The sequence below is a fragment of the Peromyscus californicus genome, unplaced genomic scaffold, assembly GCF_007827085.1.
Source record: "Peromyscus californicus insignis strain IS unplaced genomic scaffold, ASM782708v3 Scaffold_9__1_contigs__length_137607984, whole genome shotgun sequence".
NCBI classification, from domain to species: domain Eukaryota; kingdom Metazoa; phylum Chordata; class Mammalia; order Rodentia; family Cricetidae; genus Peromyscus; species Peromyscus californicus.
This window is the reverse complement of record NW_026294617.1, coordinates 70,806,681-70,825,438: the sequence shown is the minus strand read 5'-3', so window position 1 is coordinate 70,825,438 and position 18,758 is coordinate 70,806,681. Positions and strand designations below refer to the sequence as shown.

General features: G+C 45.0%; 2 protein-coding genes across 2 annotated transcripts; both read left to right on the top strand.

Moving 5' to 3' along the window:
- Positions 1-1,523: 1,523 nt before the first annotated feature.
- On the top strand, positions 1,524-1,925 carry Smcp (sperm mitochondria associated cysteine rich protein). Its single transcript, XM_052731432.1, has one exon. It carries the CDS (start codon positions 1,524-1,526, stop codon positions 1,923-1,925), a length of 402 nt encoding a protein of 133 aa, XP_052587392.1.
- A 14,744-nt stretch (positions 1,926-16,669) lies between these two features.
- On the top strand, positions 16,670-18,074 carry Ivl (involucrin). The gene has a single exon (XM_052731425.1). The coding sequence runs from the start codon at positions 16,670-16,672 to the stop codon at positions 18,005-18,007; it is 1,338 nt and encodes a 445-aa protein (XP_052587385.1). The 3' UTR covers positions 18,008-18,074.
- The last annotated feature ends 684 nt before the right edge of the window (positions 18,075-18,758 follow it).

The following is an 18,758-nucleotide window of genomic DNA, read 5'->3' as shown; positions in this document are numbered from 1 at the left end:
CCTCACCCAGCTGCAAATCCTAATGAAAAATTGTAATTCATCTCTACTTGATCCAGCTGGCAGGCACTGTCACTAGCCTCAAATAACTTCCTTCCTTGTATCACCATGATGAAAGAGCAAGCACACATACATACGTGCGCGCGCATATGCGCGCGCGCACACACACACACACACACACACACACACATGAATATTCATGTATTCAAGCACGTATCAATAGCTGGCTGCATTTTAAAAGCTAGTTTGTGCCAGAGGTGTTCTTAAACATACCTGTGGGTGCCACAGGTTGGGAGGGTGGCTGAAACTTCACCTAAGCAATCACTGCTCCAACTCCCACACCCATCTTCCTCCGCCTGGATGACACGCCTCTGAGAGGCCTGGCACCTACCACCCATCATGGATGTGTGGTCTTGTAAACTGAGTATATATCAAGGGTGTACAAGATCATCCTGCTTCCTTAGACATCTGCTCCACAGTTATGTGAGAGCCCTGGTGTGTCTGCTTGTGATTCTTGGTCACTTTCTAAGCTGTCCTGTACTAGAGACATGACAGTGGTTCTGATCAGTATTCCCTAGGAGGCACAGGAAATGTACAGGGCTCACATACAGGAAGTAGATGTAAGGATCCTCCTGAGAAACTTGCTTGGCAGGAGGTGGGTCAGTTAACTAAAACAAAGAGTTATTTGGGATTTTACTGTTCACCAAAGAAGAAGAACATTGCAAAAATTTTGAATGGTTGAGTTTGAGGGCCCCTCCAAGGTCTAGTTCCCCCCTCCTCCTCACCCCCCATGCTGCTGCCTTAGAGAAGAAATAATAGCCTGGAGATGTGAATGGTGCCACCTCAGCCTGTGGCTCACAGAGCTAGGCTTTACACTGCTGCCTGCAATGCCTGGGGCAGGGCCTTATTTGGGTTTTCTTGTTGCCACTAGCCACTGGCAGGAGACTGCCTGTGTTTCAAGGAGCATGGAGTGATCCAGGACATTCAGAAAGGGAGTGATGGCTGGTGGCTTTGAAAATCCTAATGTACCACATTGAGATCTGAATATACACATGATCTGGGGGGAGATGGAATCCATTTTGAATCCATTTACAAACTACTAAGATAGATGTCTGAATTTAAGTTGTCTTCATATTTAAAGTGGTATATAAAAATGTTCAACTTTTACACTGGTACTTCTTATTAGATGAGATAAAGCTTATGACGTGACTTAGTCAGCCTAAGAGTCTCTCTGCTCTTCACTAAGAGACTTGGAGCAAATTTATTACATATCTGTAACTTTACATTCTTTACCTGGAAAATGGCTGCCTAGTAAGGAACAGACACATGGATACCTGTAAAGGCATGGTTGGGGACTAGCTGTGGCTTCTGAGTGGTCCAGCACTACTTACCAAGGTCTTGGTTTTCACCCTGAGGACTCAGACCAAGGAAGATCAAGGAAGGTGATGAGGAAAGCAGGCCTCCAGACAGTCTTGTCATTCAAATATTCTTTTTTTTTCTCCCTAGGAACTTCAACTACAAAGAAGATGAGTGACCCATCAAAAAACAACCAGTGCTGCCCGCCAAGCCCTCCATGCTGCCCACCAAAGCCATGCTGCCCACCCAAACCATGCTGTCCGCAGAAACCTTGCTGCCCCAAGTCTCCGTGCTGCCCACCCAAATCCCCATGCTGTCCGCCGAAACCGCCCTGCCCGTGTCCGCTGAAACCCCCATGCTGCCCGCAGAAATGCTCGTGCTGCCCGAAAAAGTGCACATGCTGCCCGCAACCTCCACCTTGCTGCACTCAACCCAACTGCTGCTCTGCAGACAGTAAGGCTGAGTCAGATTCTGATGCCGCAGCTGGCCAAAATCAAGATAAGGGCACTTCAGGGCAACAGCCTCAAGGTGCTCAAAGTGCATCCTGGAACCAGAAGAAGCCCAACAAGTAGACTGTCTCTGACACCATGCCCTTCTTCAAAGGGTGTGGGATTGACTACAAGTTAGGCTAAGACTGTTTTAAAGATGCTGTTTTCACACTAACCAACAAGTCCACCCAATCATAAACGTACCATTTCCATCCAACCATAGGCTACTATTTGCAACTGGAAATGGAAGGTAGAAAAGGCTGGAAACATTCTGCCTAGTGATCCTGACATTTAGATAGCATAGCAATAAAAGAGCAATAAAAAAGAACATTGTCTCCTTTCTCATTTGCCTTCGAAGCCATCTCACCACTATGGCCTAACAGTAAACTGGGTCCATTCTAAGGGCCGTGGAGACAGAAAACGCTTATCACAAGGGACAAGGCCTCTGCTGAAAACAGGGTAAGACCACCTCTTTCTGGATTTTGGTTGGTAGGTTAGTTTTTGCTACCTTGGCTTTGAACCTAGGGCCTTATGCAAGCTAAGCAAATTCTACCACCGAACTGTAGTTCTGGCTTGTCTTGCTTCTAAAGCGAAAGTGCTGTATCCTGGAGACCCCTCCAGTCCTAGGTAAAGGGGTGGTGGCTCACTTCCAAACCCCAGTTCTCTGGAATGCTTGGTCTATCCAAGCATTTGGGTCTAGACCAAACAAACCCCCACCATGCCCTTGAGATGACTGCAGTGCCCTATCACACTTTGGCAGCATCCAAGGTAGAGGACTCAGCAAACAAAGTGCTGGCGGCAGCAGGTGAGGCCTCTGGTGTCACGCTGGCTCTGGGGCACAGCAGTCGCTCCAGAACAAGCTGCTGTACATCTCCAGGCTGTCCTCATACTTCAAAAGGGTTTAAGGCATAAAAGGAACAATTCATTTAAAGTATGAAACAGAGTCTGACACAGACCTGTTTCTTCTCACACTTCTGAGGCCAGGTCCTTACTTCACTCCAAAAGCCACTGTATTAAAGCAATTTGCTCTCAAACACATTTCCATTCATCTAGGAGAGCAAGTAAGACACAAAATCATCTATAACATACTCGTCAACGTCCATCTTCAATGCCTTTGGGGTACATACAACTTCCCTAAATCCTTCCCTCTGCATTTGCTTCCTCATGCCCCTCCTTTCCCAGCAGGTTTTTTTTTTTTTGTCCCTTTATGTTTTAATTTTTCAAAAGTTTTTCATAAAATTAATGTTGAGAAAATTATTCCTTCAAACTATGTTTCCTCAACCCCCATAAGCATCTTATGTGAAGAAGCGCAAACCACAATATATACTTTTGTACATAAAATGTACACAAGTGAAATTCCTTGGGCCTTCAAAAATTAAGCACATTTATTGATAACAGTGCACCCACAAGGGACAAAATGTCCCCCCAGTTAGTTTGTGTAAACTGTGTAAACTTTCAAAACACAAAGTAGGACAGTACACTTCAGTAATTTCCAAAGTGGTTGACAGTGTTTGGGTCAGGTGGTTCTGAGAATACGATCTGATCTGGATGGGTGAAATCTTAAGGACAGTCTATAAAGAAAATGTAAGTACACACAAGTAGCTTCATTGTGTTAAACAAGCAAAGAATGACATACAAATGAAAATGGATAGATGGAGGTTATCATGCTATGTGAAATAAGCCAGACTCAGGTGAACACAAGTTCTTATACACAGCATGAAAGCTGTAGGTGACTATTTGAATTAAAGGAGACCAACAGGAGGGGATAGAAGGGAAAAAAAATTTGATGGGGTGAATATGAGTAAAATTCTATATATTTAAGAATATTATTTTCTATACTAACTAAAAGTATTTTCAGTGCTCCAAGGTCCCCCTTTTTCAGGGTTCAACAAAAAACCCTACATGTCCATGGAGTCCAGTTTGTTTACCATACTAGTGTGAGCACTGCTCTCATTCACAGTTTAGGATGCAGGGTAGCCTCTTGCAGGAAAGGAGACAGCAGGTTCCAGGGCTTGCCACCATGCCCAGGATGATAAGGATGGGAGAAGACCTTGGTAGAGCTAGCCACGGGATCTGGTGCTGTGGAGGAACAACAGAGGAAAGCCCTTCACTGCCTATCCTGGGAGATCAGGCTGCCAGGAAATGAGGATGAAGAGGCTGGCCACAGCTGGGAAAACTCCATTCTCACTCCAGATCTCAAGTGCCACTCCCTGACACAGAACATCCCAGCTCACACCCAACACAGCCTCCCCTCCAGGCCAAAGTGATGTGCATTCCTCCATACCCAGCTTCTGCCACCTCCCACAAGTGTTCCAATATTCAAGCATGCTATTGCATGTATCAAATGTTCATTTCCAAATAGTTATTCCTGATTAGAAAATTCATCAGCACATATATATATATATATATATATATATATATATATATATATATATATACCCTGGTTGATGGACATTTGGCTCCTTTCCAATGTTTGGCTGTTACAAAGCTCTTATGGACCTGGGCAATCTGTGTGAACACAGGGCTCATCTCTGTAGTGGAGGCTGAAAGCCAAAATGCATATTGTGTTGTACTTTGGGGGAAACTGCCCAACTGTTTCCAGTGTGGTTGGGTACTTTGTACCTTACTAGCATTATTCTGATTATTACACATCTTGATAATATTTCATACACTCAGATTTTCAAGTTTTTGACATGATCTGGCATGGATGTTGACTTTAATTTTCATTTTCTTCATGATAGATGACACAGAAAATCTTTCCTTTTTCTCATTTGTCTCCATCTTTGGTGAATTATACACAAATGTTTTACCCATTTTATGGCTTATCAATGAATTTGAATGTCCTTTATCAGTAAATAACTTGGATTTGTTTTCCCAGGCTGCAACTTACCTTTTCACCTTAATAATTTTTCCCCAAAATCAAGAATTCTTTATTTTGAAGAGTTTGAAAATAATTACCAAACATGGATAGACAATATCAGTCACAGAATACATGAGTTGTTTAATGAAGACTTCAGCAAAAGGCACAGAACACCTCCAGAGGTCTTCAGAACAGTACAGGTTGTTGTTATTGGCCTTGCTTCCCCACCATTACTACTCGGTAAGGCACTATTGCTGAAGGTACAAGTGTAGAGAATCAGTCTCAAACAGATGAGGAAATGTTACCTTCTGCGTAGCTTTCATAGGACCAGAAGATGCTATGAAGGCTGCTGAGGGAGGAAGGATATCAATGATCGTACCCAGAATTCAACACTGCACATGACAATACCTCTCTGCCTGGCAAGATGTGCAGTAGTGTCGCCTCTGTTATAAGATAACTGACTGATCGGATTTGAAGTCTGCTCCATCAGAGGAAATTTCATGCCTGCTACTACAATCCTAGTCAAAAGTTCATGGCTAAGAAGGTCATAAGCCTGGGGGCAGAACCTCCTGTGGTTATTTTGATAAATGGTCATGCTTTCAAATTGCTTTCTAAACATTATCTTTATACCCATAGATCTGGGCTGCTCTCAACCTTGGTCAGAGAAGCTTCTTTTTTCCTTTTTTCACTAGGTAACAATGCAAAGGCACATAATTGATGAACATACTGAAAATATAAGACTGATCATCCCTGAATGGATAATTTTTTTAACTATCTTCCCCTCCCAGCCAAGGCTCATCTCCAAAGAGGAGGCAGAAAGAATGTAAGAGCTGTAGCAAGTGGAGGAGTGCAATGAAATGCTGTCTTTTGGACATGGCATGACATGACTATCATCTCATCAACTCAGTAACTATGATTACCTGTTCAACTACTTAACAAGATCAAGCCAACTAAAATTCTGGCATAGGGAAGGGAGATGTTCTTTAGGCCCTACCCCTTAATGAGGTGCTATTGATAATGTGGTGCAGTTGATAGCTGCTGAGGGAGAAAGAATCAGTCTGAGAGAGTTCCCACTTGCAGGTTTCCTGTACTCCAGAGAATGGCCCTGTACCCATGCATATAATGGTGATACCAACTGAACTTAGAAGAAGGAGGAAGAAGAGGATGAGGGAGAGGGAGAGGGGGAGGAGGAGGACATGAAGTTGGGAGGGAGATACATTGAGCAGAATGGAAAGAGGAAAATGGGGGATGATTATGATTATATACCATTGTATACATGTATAAAGTTCTGAAGAATAAAGAAAAATGTAATTAAGACAGAGTTCTTAGTGTTGGTAAAGTCCAATTAATTGTTTTCTTTTATGAGTCCTGTGATATATGTAAGGAATTTTTGTCTAATTTCAGAACACAAGGATTGTCTCCCTTGCTTTCTTCTGAAAGTTAATTTTTGTACGTGGTAAAAAGTATGGAGAACGTTGGTAAGTAGGCTAACGTTGATATCCAGTCATCCCAGCACTATTTGCGAAAGACTATCCTTTACCAAATTGCCTTGATGTCTTTACCCAAAACAGCTAGTCATGCTTATTAGAGTTCCTGGGTTGTATGATTTCTCTATAGTAATATTGTTTTACTTACTGTAATGTTACAGTTTTTAAAGTCATTGGAGGTAAACAAATGTGTCATTTGTCAGACTTGTTATGACTATCCTAGATTCTTTGAATTTCTATATAAATATTAGAATAAACCTACCAGTTGTTACCAAAAAAAAATACTGTTGACTTTAGACTGACTGCTATAGCACATTCTGGTCTGTCAGTTATGGCTTCCCTGTTAAGTATGAACAGAGTTCAGAAAAACTAGAAGAAGGCAATAAATGGCAGTTAGTCATTTAACTGTTTCTCTTACAACATTTTTTAATTGTGGCCTATCCTAATGTGCCCACACTCTTTGTCTATACTGTCTCTTGATTCCACTCTAGCCCAGCTTTTCCCTTCCGTCTACCTTAGGCTGAGTATGAGCTACTCTTCTCATTGCTGTGAAAAATTATGTGAAAAAATTAAGGAAGGAAGGAAGGAAGATTTTATTTTTGCTTATAGTTACAGGTTGCAGTCCACCATGATGAAGAAGTCACAGCTGCAGGAACGTGCACCATCTGGTTATTCTGTCTCTATACACAGGAAGCAGTGAAAGACTGAGGGCTAAGGCTCAGCTCTGCAGTGGGGAGCCATTCCAGCTTTGATCTGGAACGACCACCTCCATTGAGGTTTCGGTAACTGTCACGCCTACAAGGCGGAGCCAAGAGAGGACCCTTGAAGACCCAGGGTCCGGATGGGATGGCTCTCTTGGTTCCTGGACCCTGGATGCTGGAGGTAGACCGTGCAGAGTTCTCCAGAGAACACTGCTGGACTGCACTACACCTTTCCCAGACCCTGTTACCTATCCCTTCACTTGTGAGTTACCCCACAAAATAAACCTCCCTTTAACTACATGGAGTTGCCTTAATAATTTCACCAACATTTGGTGCCTGATTGGCCAGTAGCCAGGCAGGAAGTATAGGCAGGACAAGGAGAGAAGAGAATTCAGGGAAGTGGAAGGCTGAGGAGAGAGATGCTGCCAGCCGCGCTATGATGAGAAGCAACATGTTAAGATACTGGTAAGCCACGTGGCAACTTATAGATTAATAGAAATGGGTTAATTTAAGATATAAGAACAGCTAGCTAGAAGCCTGCCATGGTCATACAGTTTGTAAGCAATATAAGTCTCTTTGTGTTTACTTGGTTGGGTCTGAGCGGCTGTGGGACTGGCGGGTAAGAGAGATTTGTCCTGACCATGGGCCATCCAGAAAAACTCTAGCTACACAGCTCCCTTTTCTCCTTTTCAACAAGCCCATGGAATGGTACCACCAGCATTGAAGGTGGGTCTTCTTCCCTCAGTTAACTCAATATAGATATGTACAGCAGTTTTTATCCTAGGTTATTCCAGAGTCTGCCAAGTTGACAGTCAAGATAACCCATCACAGGTTGCCTTTATAAGATTGCCAATGAGTTCCATGTTCCTTAACACAATAGACATTCATAGTCTTATCTTTTAAAAGATTTTGTAAGAGTATGTATATTCGATGGCACACAATGTGATCATTTAATCTTATGTGTACATTGTGAAATGATTGCCACATTCAAATTAACATCTGCATCACCACCCTTGCTGTACCTAAGATATTCAGCACTTACTCACAACTTGGCTTTGTGCTACTTGATCAACACCTTGTTTCTCCTACCCACTAGCCATAGAAATCACTGCTTGGCCACTGCTTCCATAAATTTGACTTTCTTAAGCTCCATACGTATCTATTTTTTTCACAATCTGCCCCATCCCTTTCAAGCAACGGTCCAACTTCTTTTAGGACATTCCATCTATCCATCCTCCTGCAGTGTTCCTTAACTCAGTGCCTGTTATTTTAGTTTCTGTCCATTTCCTTGACTGCCTTCACATCTCCTTGACCATTTACCAGTGGAAATATTCTTCCAGCCTCTTCCTTCTTCTGTTAATAGTCTTCTGTTGGTGATTTTGCGTTAGATAATGACTTAAAATATCATGCACATTCAGATGCTTCATAATGTAGGTCTAAATCAGAAACCTCTTTCTGAACTCAAGGTTTATACCTCTAAGTGTCATGTGATGACTGCCTGAGTGTCTAATGGGCACCTCAAACTTGGACTGCTCCAGAACTCACAACTGAGAGTCCCTTCACTTCATTAATGATGGTTCTATCCTATGGTCATGCAAGGCTAAAATGTTTGGATCATTGTCGGCTTCTCACTTACAGCTCATCAATTCCTTCTGTTGTCAGACATCATCTGTAATTTAACTAAATTTTGTTTCTATTGATACCACCCTGTTTCTGAGATATTGATAAATTCATACTGTTGCCTCTTACAGCTCTAGCTGCTTCTATTCTTACTATGAAGATACTTTCAAAATTAAGTCAGACAGTGTCACAGTTCCATTTTTTCTCACTTTAGCCACTGGAAAGCCAAAGTTGTTTCACTATTTCCACTCACTATCCACCTCCACTCACTCCCTCAGCCTTGTCTTACTCACACATGCCCAGTCACATCAGCCTTCTTGCTGGTTCCAGAAGATCTTGTCTAACATTGTTTGCTTCGCTGTCTCCTCCTCCTCTTCCATTTAACCTGGTGCTGACTTTCTTATCTTCAAGTTCTTGCTGTGACTATTCCATCTAAAGTCTCTCCCCATCCCCTAGACTTTATAAGCTTTACTTGCCACATTGTCCCACATAGGATGTTAACAACATGTAAAATGCTGTAAGTGCTTGGTCTATATTTATTTTACTTATTGCTGACCTGCCATACAGGAATGAAAATTTTCATTCACTAAAGATATTTCCCTGTTTAGTTTAATGCTAGACTATGAGGGCCTAGAACACAGGTACAAGAATGTTATCAATCAACAGCAGTTAATAAAATTCAGTCACTAGGCAGAAGTTGGAAAAGGTTTTTCCAGGAGAGAGAACAGGATTATAAATATGCAGAAGTAAAGAAAGGCAAAACAGAGACCTAGAGCTTAGCCCAGGCTTTCCCTGACTCCCAGTGCCCCTCTTGAATCTCTGTGTCACCCTTTGTGAGCCAAGGGGTAGCATTCTCGGTGTAGTAGGAGGTGGTTCAGGGGTGACTTAGCCTGAGGTTCCTGGTAGAAGTGCTAGGGTGGGGTGGGAGAAGAGAGAGTTTGGAGCAAAGCAAGCAAATACTTGTCTGAGAGAGGAAGCTTGATTCACCACACCCCATGTAACCCCGACCTCTCTCCTCCTGACTGCTTCCCTCTACACAAGCTTTCTAGTAAAACCTGAATGATAGGAAAACAACCTTTTAGCTGGTCCAGCACTTTCAATCTGCCTGCCAGGAGGCCAGTAATTCTGTCTTTTTCTATCACAGCCCTGGGTGCCTCTCCAGGAGGAATCTATCACATTAAACGACATCTCTGCTTCAGGAGCTGAAGCAGAGACCTGGGAGCAGAGATCCAAACTTGATCAATCCACTTGCTCCTGGTGAGATTGCTGGCAAGTGAGATCAGGTGCTGTGAAATCTGGGCTCCTCCTCTGCAATATGAAATGGATTAAAATTGATAGTAAATGAGAGTGGATGGGATAAACAGTCTTGGAGGATTTATTTCCTATGAATGTCCCCTAGGGACACTTTCTCAGCCCTGGGTCTGTTTCATGTAGAGCCATGCAGGGTCCAGAGTACTCCCTTGGAGTGGTATTGAGTTACAACCCTCTCTGTTACTAAGCCTGTCTCTTTATCAGGCCGGAAGTTCCTGAACCAGGCTTCTTGAGGGCAAGGGTTGTATCTCCCCTTCAGCCTGGGAAGATAAGCCAGGGCCCTCTGACATGCATGGGACCTAGGGACCTATGCTCAACCTCTTGGCCGGGTGACCTGGTTTGAGAAGTGTGTAAATGAGTGGGGGAGGAAGGTTGATAGGCAGGCTTGATTTGGTGCTCTGCATCAGAACGACTCATCTGGAGACCAAGAGTCTCGGATGGCTTCGTGACAAATCATCTACAAATACAGAGAACAAAACAGATAGGGTCAGGAAAGGGCCAGACTGCGGCACATTCACCAGAGACTCACCAGGACCAAAGTGAGGCAAGGATGCAGCTCCTACTCCAGAAACAAGTATGATTTCTAGACCTCCTCCTTACCACGCACACTCATGCCTCTGACATGGGTCTGAGTGGCTTCTATGGCCACTCTCAGGAGTAATTTTGAGAGCAATTAACCAGTCAGGAGGCAGCTGGTGCAGGATCAGGTGCCCCCTGCACATACCCTAATTAGCAAGAAGGAAGTGATGATCTAGAACCAGGCCCCAGCCTAGTGCTGTTTTTGTCTGACACTTGAAGACTCTTCTGGCCAAGGAGGCTGTGGGACTGGACTCTTATATGACTGCCTTTTTTTTTCCACTGTTGTGCCCCTCACCCATCCTCTCTACTTCAGGCCATGGCCACTCCCTGTCTGCTCTCTACTACACCTGATGCCCTGTCTGTATACACACACCCTGAAATCTTAATCACTGTGTGTCTTATCTGATCTACCATCCCCATTCCCTCATTGCCTCTAGTTGATACAGCCCTTTCCACTCTTCCCTGACTAGGACTATGCATACACTCCTCATTCCATTGTCTGGATTCTTTTTCTATATCAAATCTTAATCCCAAATCACTAGTTCCCCTCTGCCCACACAGGTCCCAAGGTCCCTCCATGTTCCATAGGAATACAAATCCGTTTTAATTTCTTTATTATCTCAATTGGAGCACACAAGGCTTCACTAGAGAAAGAAAGACGATGTGGTATTCTATGATGTACTAATTGCCACTTGGGACCCAGTAGTAGACATATTAGATAAATCAGAAAATGAAAAGACAAGGACTTGGTTGCTCTGATACAGTATGCCACTTTAGAACCTCATGAAATTTTGTTGGCGTTGTTTTGTTTGGTTTGGCTTTTCATTATTTGTGAGACCATCAAGAAGCTTATTATGTAGCCTGAGCCTGTCCTTGAACTCCTGGTCCTCTTGCCTCTACCTATAAATTGCTGGGATTATGGAAAAGGTACACTACACTATGACTGGCCAAAGCTTCATGATTTTCAAGGGAAAAAATGAGAAAATAAACTCTGATGATCTTTAAAAATCCTGTTTCCCTAAAATTCTCTCCTTAGGCATGTAACATACTACATGAATATCAACCCACATGTGTAATGACTCCAGACAAGGAAGCAGCCAGTATCCTGTGCACCAAGTATGTGCTAACAACATACATTGTCTCACCAAATCCTCACAGGAATTTACAGAGGTGCTTGGACCCTCCTTTTACAAACACAAAGCTTCCCGAGAGTGGGGCGCCAGCCCAGGTTTTCTCTTGGTTGGACTAGGTTAAGATACAGCACCAGAGCCATAAAGGAATGTAGCTCCCTATCCTCAGGACCAACAAGGGTCTTTCCAGGACCCAACATGCCAAGGGTGTTTGGGCTGAATGAGAGCCAGACAAACTAGTACTTTCTCCAGAAAACCCAGAATTTATCATGCTATTGATAAATGCTTGACTTAAGGGGCTTGGAAGATGTCTCTGAGGCATATAGTGAAACCTGACATGCTGTTCAACTCCTATTGAGGAGCCTGATGGGGAAAAGATACCTCAGACCACAGCCAGGGTGTCTGGGTTCCAGCCCTACCACAGACTCACTGTAGATCTTGGACAGCTCTTATATCGTCCTCTTTTCAAACTTCATTCCCTATCTGTCCAGGAGAGGACGGACCCCCAACAGAGGAGATGCTGCAACACTCTAAACCATTCAATGGAAAGTTTTTACAAATTAATTTATTCTTTGACAATCTCCTATGTTCTGGTCATACTCATCCTTCCACCTTCTTTTATCCTCTTCTAATTTCTTCCGCATTCTCTAACCAAGTCTTCCCCCCATTTCTTTCAGCTGGAAGGAAAATGGCAGCGAATCTCCTTTCCACTCAAAGCACCAGTCTCTTGCTCCACCAAAATCTCTTTTCTTCCACTACCAAAACACCAGCTATGCCTTTGTTCTTCTTGCTGCCATCAAGAGCAGAACTGAGAATGTCCCTCAATAGCAACTGGATTCAAACTTGATTCAAAAGAAAGGGCCAATACTAGAGACCAAAAGTGAGGATGAGAAATTCACCAGGCCAATCTGGGGCAGCTAGATGAAGTGATACAACACAAAGCAGGTCAGTTCATGCAGGAGCACCCAAAAGTCCAGAAAGAAAGATTCATCCTTGGGTCCATTCAGGGACTCATCTTTCCCTCAGATTCCTCTCCTGAGGACGAGAAGGGCACAAATGTAAACAGGGTCAGATTCAGCAGGCAGTAGAGGTAGATAGGAAGATTCCAGATACAAAGGAGGCAGGCAGGGCAGGTTTCAGAAGGAGGGATGATATAGGAAACAGTACCCTGAGGACCAGAGGAAAGGAGGTCAGCACCCTCAGAGATTCTCTACACTAGACAACAGTAGACAGATGCTGCGTGGCCATGCAAAATGGGAAGATGAGATCCTTTGGCCCAAACCATCTCCCCAAGACCATCTGCCACCATCTTCACAAGACTAGCAATTCATGAAGAGCTGTTCTCAACTGTCCTCTGGGGCAATGGATTTCCATGAATAATCCTTCTGGATCCCCTCCTACACGCCCTCTCCAATAACCAACAATTAAAACAGGCTTCCCTGAAGGAGAGATAAATCAGGCATTTTCTGCCTCTAGAGGGGAAATGGTCAGGCTCTAAAAGGGCTGAGAGAGATCTGGGTCAAGCACTCTCCATGGGTCATGGGAAAGCTCACATTCATTATACTGGACAAGGCTAGGCAGTTTCTTGGATTTATCACAAGGATCTGAGACTTACAAAGTATAACTTACAAAGTCAGTTATACAGTGTGCTGAAAGGATTTGCCTTACACACATGCATTCCCAGTCCCTAAATGGAGCAATCCAAGGGTAGACTATGGGGCCTCTAAGCATTAGAAGTCTGGGGTGTCCTCAACACTTCCCGCAACTACACACATGTTTCTAAGCTCCATCCTCTGCCCTTCTTCCCGTACCCTAGCTTTGCCCAGTGGTCAAACACTCATGCACACGTACTGTCTTTTCAGAGTTCTCATTATGCTCTGAATCAGAGGGTGGGAGGCAGATCTGGCAGATACTGAGCCTCTGGGAACCCATAAGACCGGTGTGACTTCCTGAACAGTCTGCTGCCCTGGTACTGTCACGGGCTAAGGAGAGACAGATTCCGCCCATGTGAGGTCAGAAGTGGAGCATAAGCACACTAGTGGCCATGTGAGGATGCTCGGCTAGTTCTGGTGGAGTGCTTCCTTTGCTGTAGAAAATACCACAGTTCAGGCTCTACAGGGGAGCAGTGTAAGATCCTGTGTGGCTCTGGGAATAGAGCAGGCCTGGGCAAACATATTCTAGAGGACAGAAGGATCTTGTAAATCGTCTATCTGTTTAAAGACTGAGACCCAGGAACACGGGAATTTAGCATTGTAAACAGATATGCTTAAGACTAAGGTAAGATGTTCATCAGGATAATGGTGGGGAACTGGGATACCTCTCAAAATTAATCAGAAATACAGTTTTATCTTCATATTATTTTACTATTTCTTATTTTATTAAGTCATAATAAAAGAGTGTTAATGAATGAACTCCATAAAATGAGCTATTAACTGAGTATTGAAGACAAAGATAAGCCACAATTCAGCTTTATCTTCCTGGCACACATATACACACACGGAGATGGATTAACATTTAAATTAGAAATTACTTATATCTAGGTGTGAGATTTGCTGTCATTCATTCCTTCAGTTAGTATTGATAGTGTCTTAGTGTATGAGGAGACTTTGACAGGTTCTTGGAACAGTGGAAAGCACACCAGATGTGCTTCTGTTCTTATATAACTTGTTTTTCAGTGGAAAAGGCAGATAATAATAGAAATTGAAAAAGTGCAAATAAACTACCTAAATTTTTGTTAAGTTGATTAAAGCAGAAGACAATTCAATAGCTAGGGTATTACTAAATAAGACCCTCCTTACTAAAGAGGAGAGTCTTATTCAGACGCCAACGTTTTCATCAAAGCTCAAGTACATGTCAGAGCCATGGAATGGAGCCTGTTGGCAGAGGGAGAGCAGGTGCCCAGGCATGAGGTAAAGGACTTTGGATGTGCCCTAGGGACTGAGGACCTGGAGTGAGACTGTAGCATACCTGTCAGAGAGAAGGTAGCATGTGTCAAAGTCTCAGAGAAAAACTGAAGTCAAGAGAGCCAGGGCCTTTTGATTATAGCAGTGAATCTGAATTTTATCAGATGTGGGTTGGGCCACCATGAGCACTGGGGCAGGGGCATGCTTAAACACCCACTCTAAAATGTTTTCTAATTTATTTTTAGAAAAATGTTCTGAAGCCAGATGTGATGGCACATGGTTTTAATTCTAGCATTCAGGAGGCAGAGGTAGGTGTATCTCTGAATTCAAGGCTAGCTTGGTCTACAGAGTAAATTCTAGGACAGCCAGGGCTACACAGAGAAACCCTGTCTAGAATTCACCCCCCCCAAAAAAAAAAGAAAAAGAAAGAAAGACTATGTTCTGAGATGGCAATGGGTAATTTTAATTTGGTTGTGAGTTTGTATGGTGTGCATTTCCAAAAATAATTACAGAAAGCATTGATTATCATCATGAGATACAGTGCATACACCGTATCTGGTTTCAACTAATTCCTGTTTCCTTGCCTGGAGTGAACCGGAAGCTTTTAGAAGTATGGCATCCTTAGGAACCTCTATAAATACAGCTTTGAGTATGATGTGGGGGCTAAAACCCCTGGCACACAGAGGGAGGGACAGTGGAAGCCACCTATTGCTATCTACTTGACCTCCCCAAGACATGGCCTACGTCCTTACAGAAGGGAAATATGATGTGTGCTGACACAGATGCTGAGTACAGATGGGCTCCTAGCCCAGGAGAATGCCCACCACATGCCCCATCAGAAGTGATTCCTTACCCTGTCCTTCCATAGATCTTGGCCTGGCTATCCCCAAAACACAAAGTTCCTCATTCCATGCCCTTGGAAATGAATCCTCCAATCTAAAAATCAGGCCAAAACCATTGAGATGGAAAGGTAAGTTTGGTTGAGGTTACAAAGCAGGACACCTTTCTCACCCCCTTCTCCCCTCCTGTGCCCAGGTCAGATGATCTCAACCAGAAGTGGCTGAGCCTTCACACTCCCATGATCAGGCAGGAGCTGGAAAAAAGGAGCCCTAGGGGGATTTGCTGCCCGAGATATCAGGTGAGTCAGAAAGGAGCTGGAGCAAGTTGACCAACTGGCGTGGTGAAACCAGTCCACCACCTCCAACCTGGGAACTAGGCTAGGCAGGAATATAAAGGGCCCTGGTCTCTGCTCAGATCAACACTCCACTGGAAGCTTCTGCCTTCTCCCCTCTGTGAGTCTGGTAAGTGTTAGCTGCTGGGACCTTAGTCATGACTGCAGACTTCCAATAGGCCAGAACATGGCTAGGGGTGTCTACTCCAGCTGGGGGTGGATGTTGTTATGAGGCTAGACTCAGCTAGACTACTTATCCTTCAAGGGCTGGGGTAGTATGCAGAGGAAAACATGCTGTAGTACTTTCTATGTGGAGAAACCCAGACAGGACAGGGGCCTGAAAATCCTATTAGAAGTACAAGACTTGTCATAAGCTCTGATTCTCGCTAACACCCCAGTCACCCCTCACTCCTCACCCCTGGCCCTGGGGCTATAGCTCGCTTTCAGAAGATCAAAGGAAAAAGGAGCTCTCAGCCTGAACAGTCCAACTTGCTAATTTTTCAGAGAAAAAAAAAATCTGAAACCCAGAGAGACTAAGTGAGTTGCCCAGAAATCCACAGTGTTTTGGTGGGAGTCGGGCCTGGGACGTGCTGGATGACTCCAGTCCAAGGCTGTTGCAATGGCTTCCCAGTGGCCCTCCAGCACAGACACTCAGCTTTCTAGAGCCCTGGGGTCCTCTGTGGGATCTTTCTTTTTCAAAGGTTTCCTTCACATTGTGACATAATCCCAGAACTCATCTCCCCAGGACCCAGGGAAAGACTAGACAAAAGCAAGTTAATTAACAGGCAGCCCATTCTGGCAGAACCTCTGTGGAGAAAGAACCCTCCCGTTGGGCTCATAGGAGAGCTTTCCTGTGCTCTTACCATTCTCACCCTTCACTCTCTCTTGCTTTCGGGAATCACAGCTTATGGAAGTTGGAAAAGGCCCTAATCAGGAGTAAGGCTGCCAAGAACCAGGGACACTATGTGTATCCTGTATGTCTATTCAGGGGTTCATCTATTTCCCTTGCCTTCAGCCCAACCCCCGACTCTTCTGTTTTTCAGCTTGACCTATAGAAGCTTCCAAGATGTCCCAGCAGCACACACTGCCAGTGACTGCTCCAGCTGTGGTTCAGGAATCTCTCAAGACTGTGTGCCTCCCAGCTCACACTCAGCAGGTACAAATGAAGCAGCCAACCTCACAACCTGAACAATGCCAGAAGGTATTTTCTGAGATGGAAGAGAAGGGTTCCTCCAAACAAGAGGAGAAGGGCATGACCCCTGTGAAGGGGCTGCCTGAGCAAGGGTGTGAGCAGCAGCAGCAGCAGCAGCAGCAGCAGCAGCAGGGACCACAAGAGCAGCAGCTATCTGTAAAAAAGCCACAGCAGGGGCTGCAGGAGCAGAAACTGCATCTAGAGAAGCAGTTGCCAACACAGGAGCCACAGGGGCTGCATCTGGGACAGCATCAGCAAGAGCCACAAGAGCAAGAATTGCATGTGGGACCACAGGGACAGGGGCTGTGCCTGGGACAGCAGCAGCAGCAGCAGCAGCAGCAAGGCACACTGAGACCAGAGGAACTAAGTCTGAGACAGCACCAGAAGGAGAAGCAGCAGGATCCAGAACTCTACCTGGGTCAGCAGCAGAAAACTGCTGATGATCAGGAACTGATTCCAGGAGAGAAGCAGCCGGAACCGCAGGAGCAGGAACTGCACCAGGGACAGAGGCACCAGGAGCCACAGGAGCAGGAGCTGCCCCTGGGACAGAAGCAGCACCAACAGGAGCCACAAGAGCAGGAGCTGCAGCTGGGGCAGCACCAGCAGCAACAGGGGGCACAGGAGCTGCATGTGAGACAGCATCAGAAACAGAAGCTCTGTGAACCAGAACTTGACCTGGGAAAGCAGCGGGGTCAGGAGCCACCGGAGCCAGAAAGGCACGTGGGAAAACAGCAGCGGGGTCAGGAGCCACCGGAGCCAGAACTGCACCTGGGAAAACAGCAGCATCAGGAGTCCCAGGAGTCTGAACTGAACCTGGGACAGGACCAGAAACAGAAGCACGAGCCGGAACTGCACCTAGGAAAGCAGCAGCAGCAGCAGGAGACGGAGCATGAGGGATATCAAGGAACGCAAAGTCTAGGTCAGTCACTCAAGCGAGAGAAAGCCCCAAGGGAGCAGCAGCTGGACGACCCACACCTAGAAAAGGAGAAGGAACTCTTGGACCAGAGACTGGATCAAGACCTCGTAAGGAAAGATGAGCAGCTGGAACGGAAGAATGAACAACTCCCGGAGCACCTGACAGAGCAGGAGAAGCAGACAGAGCAAGTCGTAGCAAGCACTGGCCAAATCCAAGAGACTCGGACAATCCTACCAGTGAAAGGAGACAACTTGCTCGCTACAGGGAAACAGAGGCAGAACCAGGAAGTGCAGTGATGCCAAAACCAGAGCAACCACCCCAGTGCCCCAGAGACTCTCCAACCATCCCACCTAAGGGAAGAGAGCCATCCACCACACTTCTTTCAGGCCCCTGGCTGACCCACTCATCCATGAATCTGTCTGGCCCTGACCTTCTTCATGCCTATGACAAACTGGGAAACAGGACGTTTATGGGCCAGCATCCACCCCAAGGAGCTCAATCCCTCCCTTAGATATCAGAGCCTCTCCCCATCCCGGGGGGGGGGGGGAATTGTCATTAGTATAGCAACTTTGACTTCACTCCTAGTACTGTGGCTGGATCTGTGAATATGCACAATAATATAGAATAAATTCTGAAAAGCCTGTGACCCTGTACTTACTTTAGCTGTTTCTTTTCTGTCTCTCATTGCATTCAAAGGCCTCTAAAAAAGCACAAAAACAAACTCAGTACACAACATTACTGAATAGAGACTTTTATTCTGGCTGGTGGGGGTGGTTTATCTATCTTAATTCAATAGCATCTTGTACTAGTCACACAGCCTCCACTCTTAGCCCAGCGCAGAGCACAGCTCTATGCTCCTCACTACAGCCTAACTCCTCATGAGAGGAGAGGAACTGGAAACACACCTAGTATGTTTGGAGGCTCCACCTGGATCCTGGTAAATAGCACCATACTCTCCTTCCTGGCTTTTCAACTAAAGCTTGTCCTCATGCTTTCTGAGAGTTTCGTAGCGTACCTTGAGAAGACTTTAGTAAAACAACAGAACAT